Source organism: Triturus cristatus, chromosome 3_1 (assembly GCF_964204655.1).
Source record: "Triturus cristatus chromosome 3_1, aTriCri1.1, whole genome shotgun sequence".
In the NCBI taxonomy this organism is placed as follows: domain Eukaryota; kingdom Metazoa; phylum Chordata; class Amphibia; order Caudata; family Salamandridae; genus Triturus; species Triturus cristatus.
Genome location: NC_140583.1, coordinates 404,365,542 through 404,386,741, shown reverse-complemented (window position 1 = coordinate 404,386,741; position 21,200 = coordinate 404,365,542). Strand labels below are relative to the sequence as shown.

Sequence of the window (21,200 nt, the reverse complement as noted above, 5' to 3'; positions counted from 1 at the left end):
TGGTGGGCCCACTCAATTGGTTATCTCATCATCAACACTATGCATTTTTTGTGGATGGATTGTCACAGCAAATGGGCAGAAGTTTTTTGGGGGGATCCACAGCCAGCAATGCAGTAGTGTTTTTGAGAGATATATTTTCCAGTTCACATTGATTCCTTCCCAAATCGTTGAATTGAGTACTGCCGAATTTGGTACCAGTAGCTTCTGATGGATCCTTCTAACTGCACATTTCTCACTTTGTGAATATTTCTCAGGCTTTAAGCTGAATCTCGAAACTTTTAATCCATACTCTTACAGGCTGGTAGGTGGTGTTTTACCGCTCTGGAAGTGATGAACGGAGCCACATATAAGCGCCATCCATGCACGCTAACGTCAGTTGCTTTCTCAGGCTCCCCCAGATGCGGAGCCCAGGGCACATTGGCATGACCCGTGTGCAGATCTCTATATTAGGCCTTTTTTAATAGAGAGAGAGTCCAGTTCAACTCACCTGTGACAATGTCAGTAAATTGGTGTCCATACCCATGACAGTACTCCATACCTGAGCTCTTGAGCGGTTTTCTCTTCCCCATGTTGTAGTGTTTTTTTTTCTTCTGTGACTTTTCTGATCTTTTTCAAAGAATGTGATTCTTTGTGGCATGGTGCACAGCACCATCATTTTGGTTTGGGTCCTCCACTTTGTGTTTTCCTCAGAAATGAGGTAGAGCCAACTCTGTCACAGGTTTAATCCCTTAGCAACACATGGAAATGAAACCCGCTGATGATTTTCAGAATCCAAAAGAAACAGTTAGTTATAGATTGCTTACCTTAGAATTACCCCCAGGCGTCAGACTGGATCCGGAAAGTTTTTTCGTTAGAAGTACCACTGCGCGTCGAAAGGTGGCGTCGGTTGGCTCCACGTCCATCGTTGGCGTTGTGGTCTCCGGGATGACGTCGCGGTAGCTACTTAGACACCGCCCTCGAGTGCTGACGTAAGTTCTTTCTTTTTCTGCGCCAGCCAGTGCAGATCCGGAGAGAGTGGTACCTAAAGTCACTTTTTGCCTGAACTTGTTGAGTGACTTTTGTCGACGTCTTTTTGAATCCTACCGGCTCCTGGTGCACATAGGTATGCACAGCCTCAAGGCTTGTGTTTCCTGGACCCGACTGATGTGGGTGATGGATCCGCGCCGCGTGTGCTTCTTTTGCCTGGAGCGCGACTGTGAGAAGTTGGCCTGATATATGATGTCACTAATTCTAGTGTACACGTTGTATCAGTCCAAACAACCCTTATGGTGATTGGTTGTAAAGTCAACCTTATAGACCAGCTATCCTAGTGGTAGCAAGGACAAGAGCAGTCTTAGGCTAAACTCTGAATGGCATGTGAAGCCAGCTGTTATACCATTTGTAACCCCTTGAATACCAAATGAAAGGACACCACAACAGATGTATATATAAAATAAAGTGTATTTATTCTAGTCAAACCCTCAGCACTCTTTATGAGATTCGAGGTAAGTACAACACAGTCTTATTCAAGCATACATTAAGTCACGCAGGTAAGTAATACAGTTAGGCCCTAGGGGCCACACAAACCATATACTAAGTAAGTGGTATAAGGACCACTGTCACGGAAATAGGATAGGCCTAGGCCATCGCTGGGGCTACACTATACTACCCAAGGTTAGGAAGTGGGAGGTCCACGGGATTCAGGTGCAGAATGGAAACACTCACGTGTAATGCGTATAATCGATAGAAATAGTACAAGTTAGAATTAATAAGATTTAGGACACTTCTGGAGTAGCTAGGAAGTCGAGACTTGAGAACTAGACACTAGGATAGTCAATACCCTGATGAGCACCGGAGTACCCAAGTTACCTAGCCCACGGGCTGCGGGTGCATAGGTGTGAACTTGCGTCAGGTTTCGTCGTCGACTCCTATGGATGCCTGAAGGAAAGATGCTGACAGGCAGTCAGTGGAGAGTGTCCGATGGATCCCAAGGCCGGGATCAAGAAGGAAGGATACCTGCAAGCATAAGGGACAGAGTCTGGGTCACTAGCCAGTGACCACGTGGAACCAGGAAGGAACCAGGCGATGTCGGGAGATTGCAGGTGAAGAGGTGAAGCTTGTCGCAGCAGCCACGGGTACCAGGAGACATCGAGGACGACCAGGAGGCGAGCTGTACCACGAAGGCTCGTGCTGTCGGCGGCGTCGAAGTCGAACTAGGACTCACCAAGCCTTGGCAAGCGGAACCCACGAAGAATGGAGGACTTGCTTCTGGTGCAGACCAGGAAGGTCTGGGGTGCTTCTCTTTTACAGAGGAGCAGGAGACAGTCTGGAGGAGCCAAACCAGCAGTGGTAAATTGAAGGTGTGTCGTTGCAAAGGTTACTAGCCACCGGGCAAGCAACCGGACAGACGCGGCAAGCAGGAAAATGCAGAAGGGCCCCACGCAGGACTCGTGGAGTGTGGGGGGCTGATCTTCGGTGCAGATGGTGCTTGGGGTTGGGGCTTCTCAATCCCCGGTGCACAACCTCGAGGGTGCCTCAGAAGCTGCGCTGGAAGATACTCGCCACTTTTCCCAGGTAGCTGGTCCCACGTCTCTCGTCGCCTCCACGGATCTCGGCTGTGGATGTGGATCAGGGTCGGAGAAGTCTGGAAGTCAAGGCTCTGGTCAGGCTCTGCAGTCGGTCCCTCGTAGAACTTCAGCAAAGCAAAGGGTAAGTCTCTTGATGGTGCCTGTTCGCACAGGGTGACCACTCCTTGGCCACAAGGGAGATTTCTTCAGTCTTCTTCTTTCGTCGAATGTCGAAGGTCCAGAGTTTCTGTTCAAGTTGCAGGTTCAGGATAATCTAATTTTGCAGGGCCCAACTAGCTACTAATATACTGGGCTAGGGGGCTGGGCTACCTGCAAGGTCCCTCCTATGGGTGGGACCAGGAAGGGGAGTGGCTACACCCCCTTTCCTTTGTCCAGTTTCGCGCCAGAGCTGGGGCTGGAGTGCCCCTGCACCGGTTTGAACTGGACTATGCATGGGACACCTTGTGTGCCCCAGGCATGTCTCATTCCTTTCAGCCCTCCCTGCCCCAATACACTAAAGTCTGTCTGGGGAGGTGCTAGCACCTCCCCAAGCAGGAAACCTATTGTCCAGGCCTCCCTGGCTGGGAAGGCTCCCAGCTGCAGGAGGTCAGACTCGTGTCTGTGGCAGCAGCATCCATTTTGTGATGCTGAGGCTTTGGTGAGAGTTAAACAGCAAAGTAGGATTTTAACATGTCTCTCCCTCTAGAAGGGAGAATTAATATCCTCATCACCAGAAATGGTATGGGGGTATTATTCCAAAGTGTTAGACACCTTACACAACATGTTTTGATAAAGCCAAAGCATTGGTACCATAACCGTTTAAGATTATAAGGCACTTTAAGAGTATATGGTAGGCTATATCATAGAACAGCTATAAGGACATGGTTCCGAAAGCTGCAGACAGGCTCAGCTCATGCTAGAGCACCATCTCACATGTTACCAAGCACTCTGCCTCCAGGATTATTAAGGCCTGCCATAGGAGTGGCTGATAGGTACACATGTGTCCATATTAAGGGTAGATATACGTATACTATATCTAAGCAAGGGGTGATTACACGACCTTGCCCCAGCTGAGGGATCAGCCAGTTGTGTCTGATTGGAAGGCCAGATCAGGGGTGGCATAATACATGCTGCAGCCCCTGGGAGACCTAGGGTACACCTATGCCCTGGGTACCTAGGGTACACTGTACAGGGTCCAATAAGGTGAACTTTACCAATGGGGAATGTACCTAGGGTACATGGAGTCCATTTTAAAGAGAGAGCAGACAGCCTGAGACCCTGAATGGCAGGATCTCAGGCCAACTAAGTCGAAAAACCAGCTAGACACTAGGCAAAAAGTTGGGGGTAACCATAGTCATATATCCACCTTCCTACAGCGACCATGGCCCCAAGTCATGCTCCGACTGCCGGACCATGGCTCCGAAGTCTTCGAAAGCTTCTTGAGCGCCGACAGTCTGCTTTGCGACAGTCGAGGTCCCACGAGGAAGGTTGAGGAACTGGTCGCAGAGCCATCACCACTCGTCATCCAAGTCTTCGCACTCTGGGTCAGGTAAGTCAAAGCACAAGAAGAAGTCGAAGAAACATCATCGCTCTTCGACTTCTCCCCGTCGGTCAGCTGATGCGACGAGGGATGCGAGCGGTGCCCTCCTGCGGCTCTGCATGTGGAGCCTGAAGGGTCGACTCCGAGTTTCCCTCCCTTCCCAGGACCCGAAGCGACCCTTGCCCAGCTTTGTCATTTTTACGAGGCGATGCATGCCATCTTTGGGCAGCCCGACTATGCCGGCGTGCCTTCTGGCCCCGCAGTCTCGGTTGGGGGTCCTACGCCTTCCCTGCCGGCGGCTCCGGCCCTGCAGGGCCACCATGGATCCAGGCCTGTATCTGGATCGGCGCCGGTCGACCTCACTACGCTTTCCCCAGCGCTGCTTCCTTCGGCACCGCAACCGACATCGATTGTGCACCCAGCCAGCGTCAACCCCGGCCTCTATCCTGATGTGGACACGGAGCCGGAACGGCGTCGCCTGAGGACGAGAACTGGGAGGGGTCAGGAGACCCTCTGACCGACCAGTTGGAATATGATCCGGACTGGAGAGAGGACCTGGGGGATGCCAGTGGTCTCGATACCTCCCTAGACCTTGGCATGTTGTCTCCACCTATCGTGGCTACGGAGGAGGGAGCTTCCTATGCAGTGGTGTTGCGTAGGGCAGCCGAGGCTCTCGGCCTCGAGCTCCCTACAGTGGTCTTGACTAACCTCTTGATAGAGGTGCTTCAACCGCAAGCAAGCTCTTCGGAGCCCCTGCTGCCGTTTAATGAAGCCCTTACCGACATCCTTTTGGGCACCTGGTCCAGGCCAAACACGGGGGCTCCCGTAGATAGGATGATTGCCCGACGCCACCGCCTGGCCCCAGGCAACCCCTCTTTCCTCTCCCAACAACCACCACTGAGAGCTTGGTGGTCCAAGCCCCTACTTCCAAAAGTGCATTTCCTAACCCTCCACCAGATAGGGAATCCAAGAAGCTGGATCATCTTGGGAAGAAGATGTTCGAGGCATATGAGCTGCAGATTACACACTTTTGCATAGATCGCCATCTGGTGTTGGGCCTGGATGTTTGGAGTTTGTTTTTCCTCTTGGAAAGTCTTTGGAAGTCACGAGGTCGGTGACTCCTCCTTTGGATCGTATTGCGCATGGGCTTCGGCTCCATCCTCAGATTGTTTTTTTTCCACCATCGGGCTCGGATGTAATCTTCGCGCTCCGGTTCCGAACAGTTTCCAGTTCAACGATCGAAGCGGAATCCTCACCCCAAATCGTGGTATTGTTTCTTTCGCGATCTCCTCAATCAACGCACCTTCTCATCTGCAAACTTTCGGTTCCAGTCGTCGACGGCGGCCTTTGGGCCTATCCAAGCTCCGGTCCCGGCTGATGGAAAGAACTCCATTCAAGAAGTGCCCTCGATGTGGGTCCAAATTCCCCCACACCGATCTTCATGAGGTATGCAACCTCTGCCTCTTCCCTGAACACGAGGCTCGAGACTGTCCGGCCTGTAAGTCTTTCCGATCGAAAAAAGACTATTCAGGACCGAAGAGCCAGAAGAAACATGGCACACTCCTCGACCTCCGTTCCAGTCGATATCTTCGGAAACGACATCGAAGATCCGGGACAACAGCGCACCGAAGAGGACCTCGTCAGTGCTTCCGAGGCCGACGAGTCAGATGTGGAAGACATCACTCTGGCGCAGAGGGTCGTGAGTACTATACCCCCCTCCACACCCGCGCCAACACCCAAAAAGGCTTCGGTCACGCCTCCGGGCCTAAGCAAGACCAGAGACACTGCTTGACACACCCCACCTTCGGGCCCGGTGAAGAAGCCAAGTAAGCCTTCCGGCGGCTCGGGCTCGAGCCAGCCTACCAGCGGTGCCGAGAAACACACTTCGGCACCGAAAAAGAAACCGGCCTCTACCTCGACACCGAGCTCCGCACTGAAGCCCTCGGGGTCGAAACCCAGCTCTTCCGTACCGACGCCATCTTCGGTACCGACCAAACCCCATAAGGCCCTCGGCACCGACACTTCCAAGCCGAAGCCCATCTCGGCGCCGACCAAGAAATCGAAGGTTCCCAATCCCGGCGCTAAGCAAACTGGCACGGAAAAGCCTAAAAAGACATCGGCCCGACTCCTTCGGCGCCGACGGACCAAACACTTTCACAGGAACTATTTACACCGGATCCCTTGCAAAAAACTCTCACCAAGGATCCAAAAACTGGACTTCTGGCACTCTCTTCCAAAAAGAGACATTTGGATAAACCAGCTCCGCCTCCGCCTCCACCTCCACCTCCAAAGAGGAAGGACTCTGCTACCTCTACTTTCAGAATACCTTCCCCACCTCCTCCACCCTCTCCACCTCCGCCCCCTCCGCCTTCTCCACCCCCACCTCATCGCTCTCCGACCCCGTCTCCAGACGATGATGATCAGGGGGACCCATATCAGGATATAGGGGATGTGCCCCAAGACCCCACCCCTATAGGATCCCCAGACCCATGGGACGACTACAATAACCCAGATATCCCCGACGTCTCACAAGATGACCTTTACTCTTCCACGCCATCTCTACCGGAAGACTCATTAGGGTTCCACCATCTACTTCAAAGGGTGGCACACTATCACGGGTTAGACTTGCACACTGACCCAGTGGAGGAGGATTTCCTCCTCGACACATTTGATACCACACATAGGTCTACCTCCATATTACCTATGCTTAAGGGGGTGGTAAAGCATGCACCAGAGGTTTTTAAAGACCCAGTTAGGGCCAGGGTCATTAACCCACGCATAGACAAAAAATACAAAGCTGCCCCCACAGATCCCTCCTATATCAAAGGGCCAGCGCCACTAGATTCCCTAGTGGTTTCCACTGCACGAAAAAGAACAAATTCCCAGGCGTCAGGCGAAGCACCACCACCTGACAAAGAGTCAAAGCTACTGGACGCATCAGGAAAGCGCACTGCATCACAGGCAGCCAATATATGGCGTATCGCCAACACCCAAGCGCTATTGGCCAGATATGATAGGGCACATTATGATGAATTAGAAAACATAATGCACCACCTCCCTGAAAAATATAAAACTAGGGCCAATGAATTAATACAAGAGGGTAAGACAATCACTAATACCTCTATACGCTGTGCCTTAGATGCAGCAGACACAGCCTCCAGGGCCATTAATACTAGCGTCCTCCTCCGTCGCCATGCTTGACTAAGAATATCAGGATTTAAACCAGAGGTACAAGCCTCCATCCTTAATCATCCCTTTGACCAGGAACACCTATTCGGCCCAAAGGTAGATAAAGCCCTTGAAAAAATGAAGAAGGACACGGATACGGCGAAGTCAATGGGAGCCCTACAGTCACACCCTCCTAGGCGCTCTTTTCGCCGCTCCTCCTTTCGGAGTACATCTAGAGGCTACTCCTCAGATAACGCGTCCACTTCCTACAAATCCCCCACTCAGTCCACCTTCACAAGGGGTTATCAAAGAGGCGGCTATAGGGGCAACAATAATAAAGGCAGAGGCAAAACAAATACCGCCCGCTCTGCCACACCGCCTACCCAATGACTTCCCCCCGCTCCCTCCAGACCATCCCACTCCGGTCAGGGGGGCAGACTTCAAAATTTCCTTCATGTCTGGGAGACCATCACCTCAGACAAATGCGTGACCCAAATTATTTGGTCAGGATACTGCCTGGAATTAACATCTACCCCCCCAAACATTCCACCCAGGCAACGCCCAATGTCACAAGAACATTCCACATTACTAAAGCAGGAGGTAATCTCCCTCCTACAAAAACAGGCAATAGAACACATTCCCGTCAATCAACAAAATTTAGGGGTCTACTTCCTATATTTTCTAATACCAAAAAGGGACGAGACTCTACGACCTATTCTAGATCTCCGGCCCCTAAACACATACATACACTCAGACGATTTTCACATGGTAACGCTTCAGCAGGTACTTCCGCTCCTCTCCCAGAACGACTTTCTCACCACACTGGACTTGAAAGACGCATACTTCCACATTCCAGTACACCATGCTCACAGAAAGTACCTCAGATTTGTAGTGGACGGACAACACTACCAGTTCAAGGTGCTCCCATTCGGAGTCACAACAGCACCACGGGTATTCACCAAGTGCCTAGCGGTAGTGGCGGCACACCTCAGAAGACAGCACATTCACGTCTTCCCATGCTTGGACGACTCGCTGATAAAAGCCACTTCATACAACCAATGTCTACACCACACCGCCACCCCAATCCAACTACTTCACCAACTAGGCTTCACGGTGAACCACCACAAGTCCCAGCTAACACCATCCCACATAAAACAATACCTCGGTGCCACCATAGACACCTCAAAAGCAATAGCCTACCCCAATCCGGCCAGGATTGCAAGCATTCAGGCTTTGCGACAAAAATTCGTACTTCAACACTCCCTTCCAGCAAGAGTGTTTATGCAACTGATAGGGATGATGGCCTCTTGCATTTTCATAGTGCCTCACGCAAGACTCCAGATGCGTCCACTCCAAGAGTGCTTAGCGCGCCAATGGAACCAGACCCAGGGGCAACTGACCGATCTGGTGTTGGTAGACGGTCGCACCCATCGTTCTCTGCAGTGGTGGAACACCACAAACCTTTCCAAAGGTCGACCGTTCCTGGACCCGGTTCCCCAAATAATACTAACAACGGACGCATCGCTCTCCGGCTGGGGAGCTCACCTATTACACCTCACAGTGCAGGGCACATGGACGCCTCAACAAAAGTTACTCCATATCAACCATCTGGAGTTACTAGCAATCTTTCTAGCCGTAAAATCCTTTCAACCACGGATTTCAGGCAAGGCAGTCCTCATTCGCACAGACAACATGACGGCCATGTATTATATTCAAAAACAAGGCGGCACACACACTCTACAGTTCTCTCAATTAGCACAGAGCATATGGAGATGGGCAATTCCACACAAAATCTTTCTCCTAGCTCAACATGTCCCAGGAGTCCAAAACACCGTGGCAGATCTGCTCAGCAGACAGACACAACAGATCCACGAGTGGGAACTTCACCCGCAGGTTCTTCATCCGTTCTTTCAAATGTGGGGGCATCCACAGATAGACCTCTTCGCCACCCACGAAAATACAAAATGCCCAAGCTTCGCCGCCAGATACCCACACCCATTGTCCAAAGGAAATGCGATATGGATGAACTGGTCAGGCAAATTTGCGTACACTTTTCCACCTCTCCCACTCATTCCATTAGTGGTGCGAAAGCTACAACAGCATTCCCTCACACTGATCCTAGTAGCTCCAACGTGGGCCAGACAACCATGGTACACCACGCTGCTGGAACTCTGTAGTACCACACCAAAAGCTACACCTCTCGCCATGCCACCTAACCCAGAACCATGGAGAGATCAGGCACCCGGACCCAGCTCAGCTCAACCTTGCGATCTGGCTCCTGAAATCCTAGAATTCGGATACCTAAACCTTCCCCCTGACTGTATGAACGTCATCAAAGAAGCTAGACGCCCTACCACTAGAGCCTGCTACGCTGCCAAGTGGAAAAGATTTGTTGTTTATTGCCATAACAACACAATCAATCCTCTAGACTTGTCTATACAACACATCGTATGCTACTTACTCCACCTACAAAGGTGTAATCTAGCCTATACCTCCATTCGGCTACACCTCGCAGCAATTGCAGCTTACCTACAAAACAGGCAGCACCTATCACTTTTCAGAGTACCTGCCATTAAAACCTTCATGGAAGGCCTCAAAAGAATAATTCCACCCTCACCTGTGTGGAACATAAATATCGTTCTCACAATTCTGATGGGGCCTCCCTTCGAACCTTTGCATAAATGCAAACTGCAATTCCTCACATGGAAAACAGCTTTCCTTGTAGCCATCACTTCCCTTAGAAGGGTCAGTGAGATACAAGCACTTACCATACAAGAACCTTTTCTTCGAATGCACCAGAACAAGGTTGTTCTCCGTACCAACCCAAAATTCCTACCTAAAGTAATTTCCCCTTTTCACCTAAACCAATCTGTAGAATTACCAGTATTTTTCTCGCAACCTCAGACTGTTGCAGACGCTAGATGTCAAACGAGCCTTACTTTACTATATCCAAAGAACACAACCTTTCAGAAAGACCAAACAACTGTTTGTCTCTTTCTCCCCACCACACAACGGCAACCCCATCTCAAAATCAGGGATAGCTAGGTGGATTGTAAAATGCATCCAGATTTGCTACCACAAAGCAAAACGAACGCTATCCGTTCCCCCTAAAGCCCATTCTACACGAAAGATAGGGGCTTCCATGGCTTTTCTAAGGAACATCCCATTAGATGATATCTGCAAAGCAGCTACATGGTCAACACCGCACACTTTCACTAAACACTATTGTGTAGATGTGCAAACCAAGCAACAAGCTAGTGTGGGCCAGGCTGTACTAAAAACATTATTTCAAACCACTGCAACAGATACCGGTGGTCGCCGCTAAGGTTGGGAACTGCTATATAGTCTATGCAAAAGTGTGTAATCTGCAGCTCCTATGCCTCGAACGGAATATGCTACTTACCGGTATGCATCTGTTCTTGGCATGTAGAGCTGCAGATCTACACACGCCCACCCACCTCCCCGGCTACCTGTATCTGTTCCAGTCTATCTTATTTCGATACAACACACATGGGTTTCTTCACTGTTGTTACTGCGCTCCATCTTTCCCTGCTGGCGAAAAACAATCTGAGGATGGAGCCGAAGCCCATGCGCAATACGATTCAAAGGAGGAGTCACCGACTTCGTGACTTCCAAAGACTTTCCAAGAGGAAAAACAAACTGCAAACATCCGGGCCCAACACCAGATGGCGATCTATACAAAAGTGTGTAGATCTGCAGCTCTACATGCCAAGAACAGATGCATACTGGTAAGTAGCATATCCCTTTCTCTTCCGCCAGCTTGGGACTGCGGTCGGTAAACACCACATGTCTTTTGGGTCGTTATCCCACTCTGTGTGGGACACGGTTGCGCCAGTGCTGCCTCAGTGTCCGGAGGAGGCCCGGACCGTACTCTCCCAGGCTCTTGCCGCAGGGAGGAACGCAGCAAAGTTTACCATCTGCTGTGGGCTGGATACCGCCAACTCTCTAGGCACAACGATTTCCATGTCGGTAGCCCTTCGATGCTAGGCCTGGATGAGATCGATTTATTTTTTTTTTTCTGGGGATGTCCAGAGCACCCTTATGGACATGCCTTTTGATGGGCGTTGCCTTTTTAGCGACAAAGCAGACAACGCTCTAGAGCGTTTCAAGGACTCACGGGCTACGGCAAGTCCTTAGGCCTCTTCAACCGCCCTGCGCAGTCTGCTTTTCACCCCTTTCGTGTCTACGGAGGGGTGCCCCACTACATTCTGCCCAGAGCCACAGGCGGACGCAAGCTCCACAAACTTTGCGCAGCCTGGGGCGTGGGAACCACCGCTGTGGTTATAGTCCACCACCCCTACCCCCCTCTGCTTCCGCCTCCAAACCTTCCTAGTCCAACCTTTCAGGCCCATAGAACGCCAGTGGGTGGCAGGACCGGTCATCACCTCCCCCACTGGCGCACCATCACGTCGGACAGGTGGGTTTTGCAGATAGTCTGAAGGAGCTACTCCTGCCCCTTCGAGGCTACCCCCCCCAGCCATGCCACCTCAGTACCATCGTATGTCGGAGGATCATCTGGGCCTTCTCCAACAGGAAGTCACGGCTCTCTTGGCCAAGGGAGCCATCGAGCGCGTTCCAGCCCCAGAAGTAGGTTGTGGTTGCTATGCCCACTTGTTTCTGGTACCCAAGAAGGACAGTGGCCTGCGTCCTATCTTGGATCTCAGGAACGTCAACCGCTTCCTCTGGAAGGAGAAGTTCAAGATGTTGATGCTTGCTCAGGTCTTGTCTGCCCTAGACCCTGGAGACTGAATGGCAGCGTTGGACTTGAAGGACGCTTACTTCCACATCCCCGTCCAGCCGGCCCACCGGTTCACAGTAGGCCACGAGCACTTTCAGTTTACCGCTCTCCCCTTTGGCCTTACCAGCGCCCCTCGGGTGTTCATGAAAGTGATGGCGGTGGTCGCAGCTCATCTGCGCAGATCAGGGGTTCCAGTCTTCCCCTATCTTGACGATGCGGTTGAAGGCGGGCTCGCCCCAGGCTGTCGTCTCCCACCTTCAGGCTACGGCCAACCTCCTGCATTCGCTGGGGTTCTCCATCAACGTGCCAAAGTCATACCTGACCCCCTCTCAGAAGCTCCTCTTCATCGGAATGGTTCTGGAAACGACACAGTTTTGGGTTTATCCTCCTGAACAGCGAGTCCGGGATATTCGGGCTATGATTCCGATCTTTCAGCCTCTATCCTGGGTTTGTCAGGATGACCCTGAGGCTGTTGGGCCTCATGCCTCCTGCATCCTGCTGGTCGATCATGCCAGGTGCCATATGCGGGCTCTGCAGTGGGACCTGAAGTTCCAGTGGGCGCAGCATCAGGGGAATCTGTCCGATTGCGTCCAGATCTCGGAGGGCACTGCACGACAATTGTAGTGCTGGCTAATGACGCAGGATTTGGTCAACGGCAGATCCCTCTCCCTGCCCCAACCAGAACACACAGTGGTGACAGATGCATCCTTTCCTGGGATGGGGCGGCCACATGGGAGAGGCAGAGATCAGAGTTCTCTGGTCTATGGCGGAATCCAGGCTCCACATCAACCTTCTGGAGCTTTGGGTGATCCGTCTTGCACTCAAAGTCTTCCTTCCCTCTGTTTGGGGAAGACTAGTGCAAGTGTTCACGGACAACACCACCGCCATGTGGTACTGCAACAAACACGGCGGGGTGGGGTTGTGGACCCTATGTCAGGAGGCCCTCCGCCTCTGCACATGGGCTGGAACATCAAGGCATATCTCTGGTGGTTCAACACCTGGTAGGTTCACTGAACGCCAGGGTGAACAAACTCAGCCGCAGGTGCATGATGGATCACGAATGGCGTCTTCACTCGGAGGTGGTCAAGGTCTCTTTCAGCAGGGGAGAGAGCCTCGGTTAGATCTATTCACCACCGAAGAGAACGCGCAATGTCAGCAATATCGCGCCTGGAAGTCAGTTAGTAAAGATGATCTAATATCTGCACTATGTGAAAGGCCCGTAAATCCTACTGATTCTAACCAAGCTGCGACAGTCTTTCATAACTGGCTTAATAGAGCAGCTAATATTGTGACACCAGAAGTGACTAAGCACTCTCGAAGGAAATTAGCTTTGTCCCCTTGGTACTCTGCAGAACTTAAACAAGCTAAATTTAAATGCAGGCAAAAGGAACGCAGCTGGTGATCTGAATGTAGTAGTGTACAAAGGAAAGCTTATTGTGTAGCATTAGATGAATATAAAACGGCAATCACACTAGCTAAAACCGCTTACTTTACCACAAAAATCCAGGAGGCCACAAATTCCCCAAAAGAACTATTTCAACCGGTCTCGGCACTGATGAAGTGTACGCGGGACACAATGTTTTCACCAGATCAAAACTTTATAGACAAGTTGGCAGGTTTTTTTCAAAGCAAGGTTCAGTCTGTATATAATGACCTTCTAAAATCAGCCTGGGATGTAGGGCGCAATGATTCAGGACAGCTTGAGGACAAGGTCTCTCACTGTGGCTTAATACAATTCCCACTTTTAGGAGAGGAGGAAGTGGCTGACCTGTTGTTTAAGATCAAATCGGGCTCCCCCTTAGATCCCTGTCCACCGCATATACTACATCTGGTTTCAGGTAAGATAAGTATATCACTGTGTTCCATATTAAACCAAATTATAGTTTCAGGGGTCTTTCCAACTATCTGGAAAAAAGCTTGTATTTGCCCTCTTCTAAAAAAAAAAAAACAAGCTGCACCCCGCAGATGAGAAAAACTACCATCCCATCTCCTGGCTGCCACTACCTGCCAAGGTTCTCGAGAAGGCTATGAACTCAGAATTAACAACATATCTAGAGACCAATGATATTCTTGACTCTACTCAACATGGCTTTAGATCATTGCACTCTACTGAGTCAGCCTTAATTATGGCAGCAGAGGAAATACGTAAGGTGATGGATGGTGGAGGAAGGGCTGCACTGGTCCTGCTTGATTTAACAGCAGCCTTCGACACCGTAAATCATACGGTATTAGTTCGAAGGCTACAGGAAGTAGGTATCAGTGGTACAGCTCTCGCCCTCCTCACCTCTTTCCTCTCATCCAGGGAACAGATGATTCTTTGGGATGGCTATCAATCTGAGGAATTCATACTCCCTGGTGGAGTGCCACAGGGTTCGACCTTGTCCCCTACGCTGTTCAATATATATCTAGCCCCCTTGGTCAGATTGATAAAAAGTTACGGCTTTACGCTGGTGTCATACGCTGATGACACACAGCTTATAGTGTCTGTAACACACTCAGTGGATGATACAGCAGCCCAATATTGCAGCTGCATCTCTGCCTTGATGGCCTGGATGAGTTCCAACTTTTTGAAACTCAACGCAGAGAAAACTGAGGTGGTAGGGTTTGGACAGAAAATCTCGGTGTGGAACCAAATATGGTGGCCAACTGCGGCTGGCATCTGTCCGACTCCGGTCAATAAGTCTAGGAACCTCGGTCTTATGTTTGACAAAGATCTTACTTGGGCTCCTCAGATTAATCAAGTTTCATCAGCTTGTTTCTTCATGTTAAAGGGCTTGTGGAAGATTCTTCCATTTATCCCTTTCTCTATGAGAAAAACAGTGGTAGGAGCCATGGTCCTAGCTAGAATTGACTATTGTAATGCCCTCTATCTGGGAGCAGGGGCAGCTCAACTCTCCAAACTCCAGTCAATTCAAAATGCGGCAGCAAGAGTCCTGCTTAAACTACCTAAACATCATCCTACATCCACCAGTATAAAACAGCTTCACTGGCTTCCAGTGAGACGACGCATCGATTTTAAAACACTCTGTCTGTTTGGTGGTGGAGCGAAGGATGTGCAATCCTTGTTTGCTAGATATGTACCATCACGATCGTTTAGATCGTCTTCCCTGGGTTTGGTACAATTTCCTAAGATAAAGAAAGCAAGGTGTGGAGGGAAGCATTTTTCCTTCTTAGCGTCCAAACTATGGAACTCACTGCCCATACATTTGAGACTCAAACCCAGTAAATCTCTGTTAAGAAAAGAAATTAAAATATGGCTCTTTTCCCAACCCTAAACAGGTTGGTCATTGTCTCTGCACATTCACTTAGCTCCAAGATGCCTCGGCAGTAGTGCGCTCTATAAATACTTTCAGTCAGTCAGCAGTTCTGCGCTTTGGAATTTCCAAGGCGGCACTCGCATGGCGATGCTTTTCGTCGCGAGTGGAATTGCGGTCTTCTATACGCCTTTCCGCCTATACCACTTCTACCCAGAGTGCTGAAGAAGATCAAGCGCGACTGGGCCCAAGTCATTCACATGGCTCCGGATTGGGCATAAAGAGTCTGGTATCCCGAGCCTCTCAACATGGCCATCGATCCTCCGATCATACTGCCTCTTCGGGATGATTTGCTGTCGCAGCAGCAGGGGACGGTCCTCCACCTGAACATGTCCGGCCTCTACCTCCTTGCGTGGAGATTGAGCGGTGGCAGTTGTCGTTTTCGACTTGCCTCCCGAAGTCTGTGATGTAATCTTGGCAGCCAGGCGTCCCTCCACTAAGACGGTATACGCCTGCCGATGGAATACATTTGTGGATTGGTGCGCAGCAAAGGCTGTGGATCCCCTTTCTGCTCCTCTTTCTGACGTTCTCTTGTTCCTCCTCTCTTTGACCCAGCAGGGCTCTGCTCTGGGTACTATCAAGGGCTATCGCTCTTACATTTCTGCCTTTCTTAGGTTCCCTGATGAGCCTTCTCTCTTCAAGTCCCCGGTTGTAAATCATTTCTTAAACGGCATTACTCATCTCTTTCCTCCTATCCCTTTCGTAATTCCTCAGTTGGGCTTCAATTTGGTCTTGACCTATTTGATATGCGCTCCCTTTGAGCCGCTTCACAACTGTCCTCTCAGACTCTTAACTCTTAAGACTGCATTCCTGGTAGCCATCACATTTGCCAGAAGGGTGAGTGAGCTCCAGGCTCTTTCATCCAAGCCTCCTTTTCTGGCTGTACATCCGGACAAGGTTGTCCTAAGAACTCGTCCATCCATCCTTCCTTCCCAAGGTGGTCACCTCCTTTCATATTGGCCAAACTGTCACTTTGCCCACCTTCTTTCCGTCTCCGCATCCTTCTAAAGAGGTAGAGAGGCTCCACCGTCTGGACCCAAAACTTGTTTTTTCCTTCTATCTGGATCGCACCAAACAGTTCCGGGTGGATGGCCAGCTCTTTTTTGGTACGTGGGTGCCAAGAATCTTTGGGCCGTACCATTTGCAGATGGGTTGTTTTGTGTGTTTAAGCCTGCTATTCTCTAGCAAAAAAGGAGCCTCCAGTGGGGCTACGCACCCATTCCACCAGAGCGACAGTAGCCACTACAGCTTTGGGACGAGAAGTCCCTCCGAATTACATCTGTCAGGCAGCAATGTGGGCATCGCTGCACACGTTTACAAAACACTACTGCCTGGACAGCCAAGTCCAGGGAGACCGCTTCTTTGGCCGTTCTATTCTACAGGACTTTCTGCTGTGAACTTGGTTCACAGACCCATCTCTGGGATTGGTATTGCTGGAGTATCTATTTTAAGGTATGGAATCTATAACTAACTGTTTATTTCAGATGAGCAAGTTACTTACCTTCTGTAACAATATATCTGTAAGAAACATAGGTTAGTTATAGGTTCCTTACCGCCCCACCCATCCTCCCCATTCTGAGAACTGATTTCTAGGGTTAAGGACATCCTTTCAGGGCCCTAGTTTTGTGCACCAGTGGTCAGTGTCTTGCATGGCTCTGCGTTTCTGGCGCAGAATGTCGTGTACAGAACTGACAGCGCACGAAGGCGGCGTCTTAAGTAGCTACAGCGACGTCATCCCGGCGACCACGATGCCAACGACGGACGTGGAGCCGACAGATGCCACCTTCCGACTGCTGACAAAAAAACTTTTCGGATCCAGTCTGATGCCTGGGGGTAATTCTAAGGTAAGGAATCTATAACTAACCTATGTTTCGTCCAGATATATCGTTACCGAAGGTAAGTAAATTGTTCACCAGGCCACTGACTGCAATTCCTCCATACCTGTTTAATTTCCAGAAATTAAAATGAACACCGTCACTGGTGAAGGGATAATTTATTTCTAGCTCTGGTCAAGTAAACAAAATGCAAACAATCAGAACCATTAATCGAGTAGTTGCCAAAGTGAGTGATCAAGAACATTTTTTCAATGAGTCCCTTGATCATGCTCCATGTTGAATGTGTCAGCCTTTCAGATTAAGAATTTAGTTATTACTGTTCATAATTATTGTTCAATGTTTTATTTTCTAAATGTTATGTTTAACTTGCCTATTTTAGTAATTGAATATTTTACTGTAAATAGGGTGTGTGCATATTTTGTTTATTTTGATAATATAAAGCGAAGACATTTTATTATTTCACATTTTGACGATGTTATAAATGTACATACATCACAAAAATGCATCATGGTTTGTGCATGAAGTTTCAGAAGCGCAGGTAACGTTTATCATTTCTAGAACAACATTTATAGGGTATAGTCAATGGTGTCAGTAGATTAACTTTTACAAAAATAGAAATTAAATTCCTTACCCCAGCTTTATCGTAAACTGACTCATTACAATTTGCAGTCTGCATTATTGCTAATGTTTCTTGTTGCACTGTAATGCGATACAATTTGTAACGTAATAGGAAATGTTTTTAAAACCAAAAAAAAGAGTAATGTTGTAGACCTTAACAATTTATATGAACACTATAAGCAAGGACATAGTAATTAGGACACGTTAACATATTGCATATATATTTTTTTAAACATATATCATTGTTCATAACAAGTAATTCTTATTGTGTAGTAATTACAATAATTAGTGTTCGTGCCTTTGCAGTTCAGATGATCTTGATTATCGTGGTTCCATGACAACTCTTCCTCAGTCTAGTGCAGCCTCATTTGCCATGAATCAAATGCAGTCTTCTTCATCAATGCCTTGGCTGGGAAGCTGTCAGACTGCCACTGGTGCTGGCGTGGTATGTATGCTTTCTGCTGTCTTAAGTATCAAATATTTAATTCACATTTTAATATTTTGTGAATACATTTGGTTAATATCTGTATATTTATATCTGTACTTTTTGGAAGTTTGATACTTTCTGCATTTACTTCATTATCACTGCACTGTATTATCATGTCTGCAAGAAGAGGTATTTAAAATTCATTTTTTAATAATTTTTTAGTTAAATAATTGTAAAGCACGCTGTTACACCAGTAGGGCATGCTAGCATTGTGAGAGACAATTTCCAAAGGGGTAAATAGTCTTCGTACGTGACACTGCCAGAAAATTATCGCTTTGTTTGGCCACCAAATAGAAGAATTTCCATACACCTTGGTGAGGTCTACAGATAAATGGCTTTTGGGTCATGTGGACTGTGGAGGAGCAGAAACCAAGCTTTGTAATATACGGCTTAATGCACTGGTGAATGATAAGGGGGCCTTTTTTTTTGCAAGGCATGATAACACTTGCCAATCGCCATGAATATTTATATATTTGTGACTTAAAGCCATCAAAGCTCTCACAAACGATGACATATAAAGGAGCATGGTGGTAAGCCTAATTTGAGTCTTGTTGAAGTGTTTTGAATATGAATACGTTGGTGTAAATCTAACAGAGTAATTTGCATAATCCTAAATATAAGGAGTTGCAATAATGGAGGCAGGATGTGATGGTTGCTTTATGATTCGTGATATTCTGAAGGAAAAAGAGGAATAATCTTACGCAGCATCCTTATATAGTACAAATGAGAGGAAGAAACAGTAGTTTACTTAATGATAGAAAGATTACAATTGAAGTTAAATCTCATACTTTTGGTAAGATAGCAAGCGTCAACACAATGGAAAGTTCTGTGGGATACTTGCTGGAAGATTACAAACAAGAGGGTCTTTCATGACTAAGAACTGAGTTTCCTCTCCATTTAGCTGTAATTAGTTGTTCTTCATGTGAAGGGAAACAGATTTGGAATTTGTTAGCAAGAAGACACAAGCCACTATTAAATGAGACGATGATTTGGGTGTCATCAACTTTCAACATCAAGATAAATCCAAAACATTGCATAAGTTAAGCAAAAGGTGTGATACATGAATTGAATACTGAAGGTCTTATGGAGGATCTCTGAGGAACCGCACACGTATGTGACGTAGGAAAGTAACAGAAGAAAGTTGAAGTTCGTGTGTACTTCTCTGAAGAAATGAGGCAAGTCTATCTAAAACCACATCTCAATAACAAGACTATGGAGATGTTTAATGAGAATTGGGTGCCCATGACTGTAGAGTGATCGCATCGAAGAGAGCACTGAGAGCTAACCAAATCAGTGCTGCTCTTCGCCTTGAGTCAAAATAGTAGCTCTAGTTTCGTCACATGGAGACTTCTGATTGATGACCTTATTTTGACCAAATAAGCATACTCATTGATGCAGTTACTGGAGAAGGCTGTGGATCATTTGTGTTATGACCAGTCAGGTGCATTAAGATAGCGGTGGCAGATCATATGAATTTACCCTAACAAAGTATACGATCAATACTTGACTCAGTTGAGTATGTTGCCAGGGTTGTATCTACCTGTTCAGCCATGATGTCTGACTCCTGAGTTAGGTTGTCTTGATGTTGTCCCCAGATATCAAATCTAAACCTTCGGGCAAGGCCATGGATGAGGAGAGCTTGTTCAGTGATAAAGGTGGCCATACATTGTTGTTGCTTATTCTTGTCATCAATATATATTGATACAGCTGACACTAGATACTCTTTTGAAACTGCATCATTAGCGAAAACCAAGCCAAATCTATCAGATCAGACTTTGGATTCATTTGCACATGTGGCCATAATAAGGCTGCTGCTTTATTAACACCTCCTTAAGCATGGTAGATCAGTTCTGGCAGGTTGAAGAGATTTTTTGATGAAAGCTGATTTTGGAATGATAGGTCTCACTGATTGTAAGAGAAGATGGTAGGGCAAAGTCAGCCATTCAAGAGAATTCGTTAAATGTGGGGTGTTAGTCCACATATGCATGTATCCCAAAAAGGGTAACAGGTGAACTGAAGTCTGTTATATAAAACGAGCAAAACTTAGACTTGTGTATTTCATGACATTTTTTAAGAGATGGAAGCATGGTGATGTCTCTGGAAATGCATGATACATAATTCCATAGTCCAATTTGACCATTTCATGTAACTGAGGTTTCTGGTGAACACAAGTATTTTCAATTCAGTAGTCTTTCTTTGGCTTCTGGAAATCCCAAGGGTCATTCATTAGTGGAGTGCTTGCAAAAGGTCTCAGCCACGGGCAATCACATCCTTTAAGCCATGAAACAGCACCTCATGTTCAAAAATGTGCTTGCTGTGGAAGCCTTGTGAAGCTGAGCTGCATTTCCTTATTTAGTCAGCTGGGTAACTTGCTTTTCAAACAACAATGATGTTGCAGCATGACTGAGGTGAGCCATGTACCTCTAAAGTGGGAAGTAGAAAACCTCTGTTTATTGAAGTGATGATGGACACTTTTCTGGTGAAGGGTTGTTGCTACCGAGGAAAGTCTCGCAGATAAATGAGATAATTTAAGTTAAGGAGGCTGATAGGATGCATATAATCCTGCTTTCTGCTGCTTCCTAAGGTGAAGCTATGTTTGACTTGCAAACTGAGGACTTGGTGGTTGCATCGTAGGAAAAAAGACCTATGAATTTTCTGTTAGTGAGGCAGAACCTGGTTCTGGTTTTTCGGGAATTGCTGTCCTGAAAAATCAGGTTCTAATAGTGACAACATCCTTCCAAACCAGGTTATGAATGAAAATGGAAATGCCGGATGAGTGGGTTCCTGTTAGAAACTGAGCAATACCTACACATCGGTCTTCTTAAGCTTAAAGTGTTCAGTTTGCTTGTCATAGTTTTTCTTTCCTCCCTGAAAGACAGGCAGGTTCTGGTATTGGTGCGTAATAATACTGCCATGTTATCAGGGAGAGTTGG

At 47.9% G+C, this 21,200-nt stretch overlaps 1 protein-coding gene across 3 annotated transcripts in view; it reads left to right on the top strand.

Annotated features, from left to right (window-relative positions):
• DMXL2 (Dmx like 2) overlaps positions 1-21,200 on the top strand; it is a 2,034,639-nt gene that overhangs the window by 1,564,002 nt on the left and 449,437 nt on the right. For all 3 annotated transcript variants that reach the window (XM_085644194.1, XM_085644192.1, XM_085644193.1), the window contains one exon: positions 18,087-18,225. In XM_085644194.1, the coding sequence (XP_085500320.1) occupies positions 18,087-18,225 (139 nt within the window). The remainder of the gene's footprint in view (positions 1-18,086; positions 18,226-21,200) is intronic.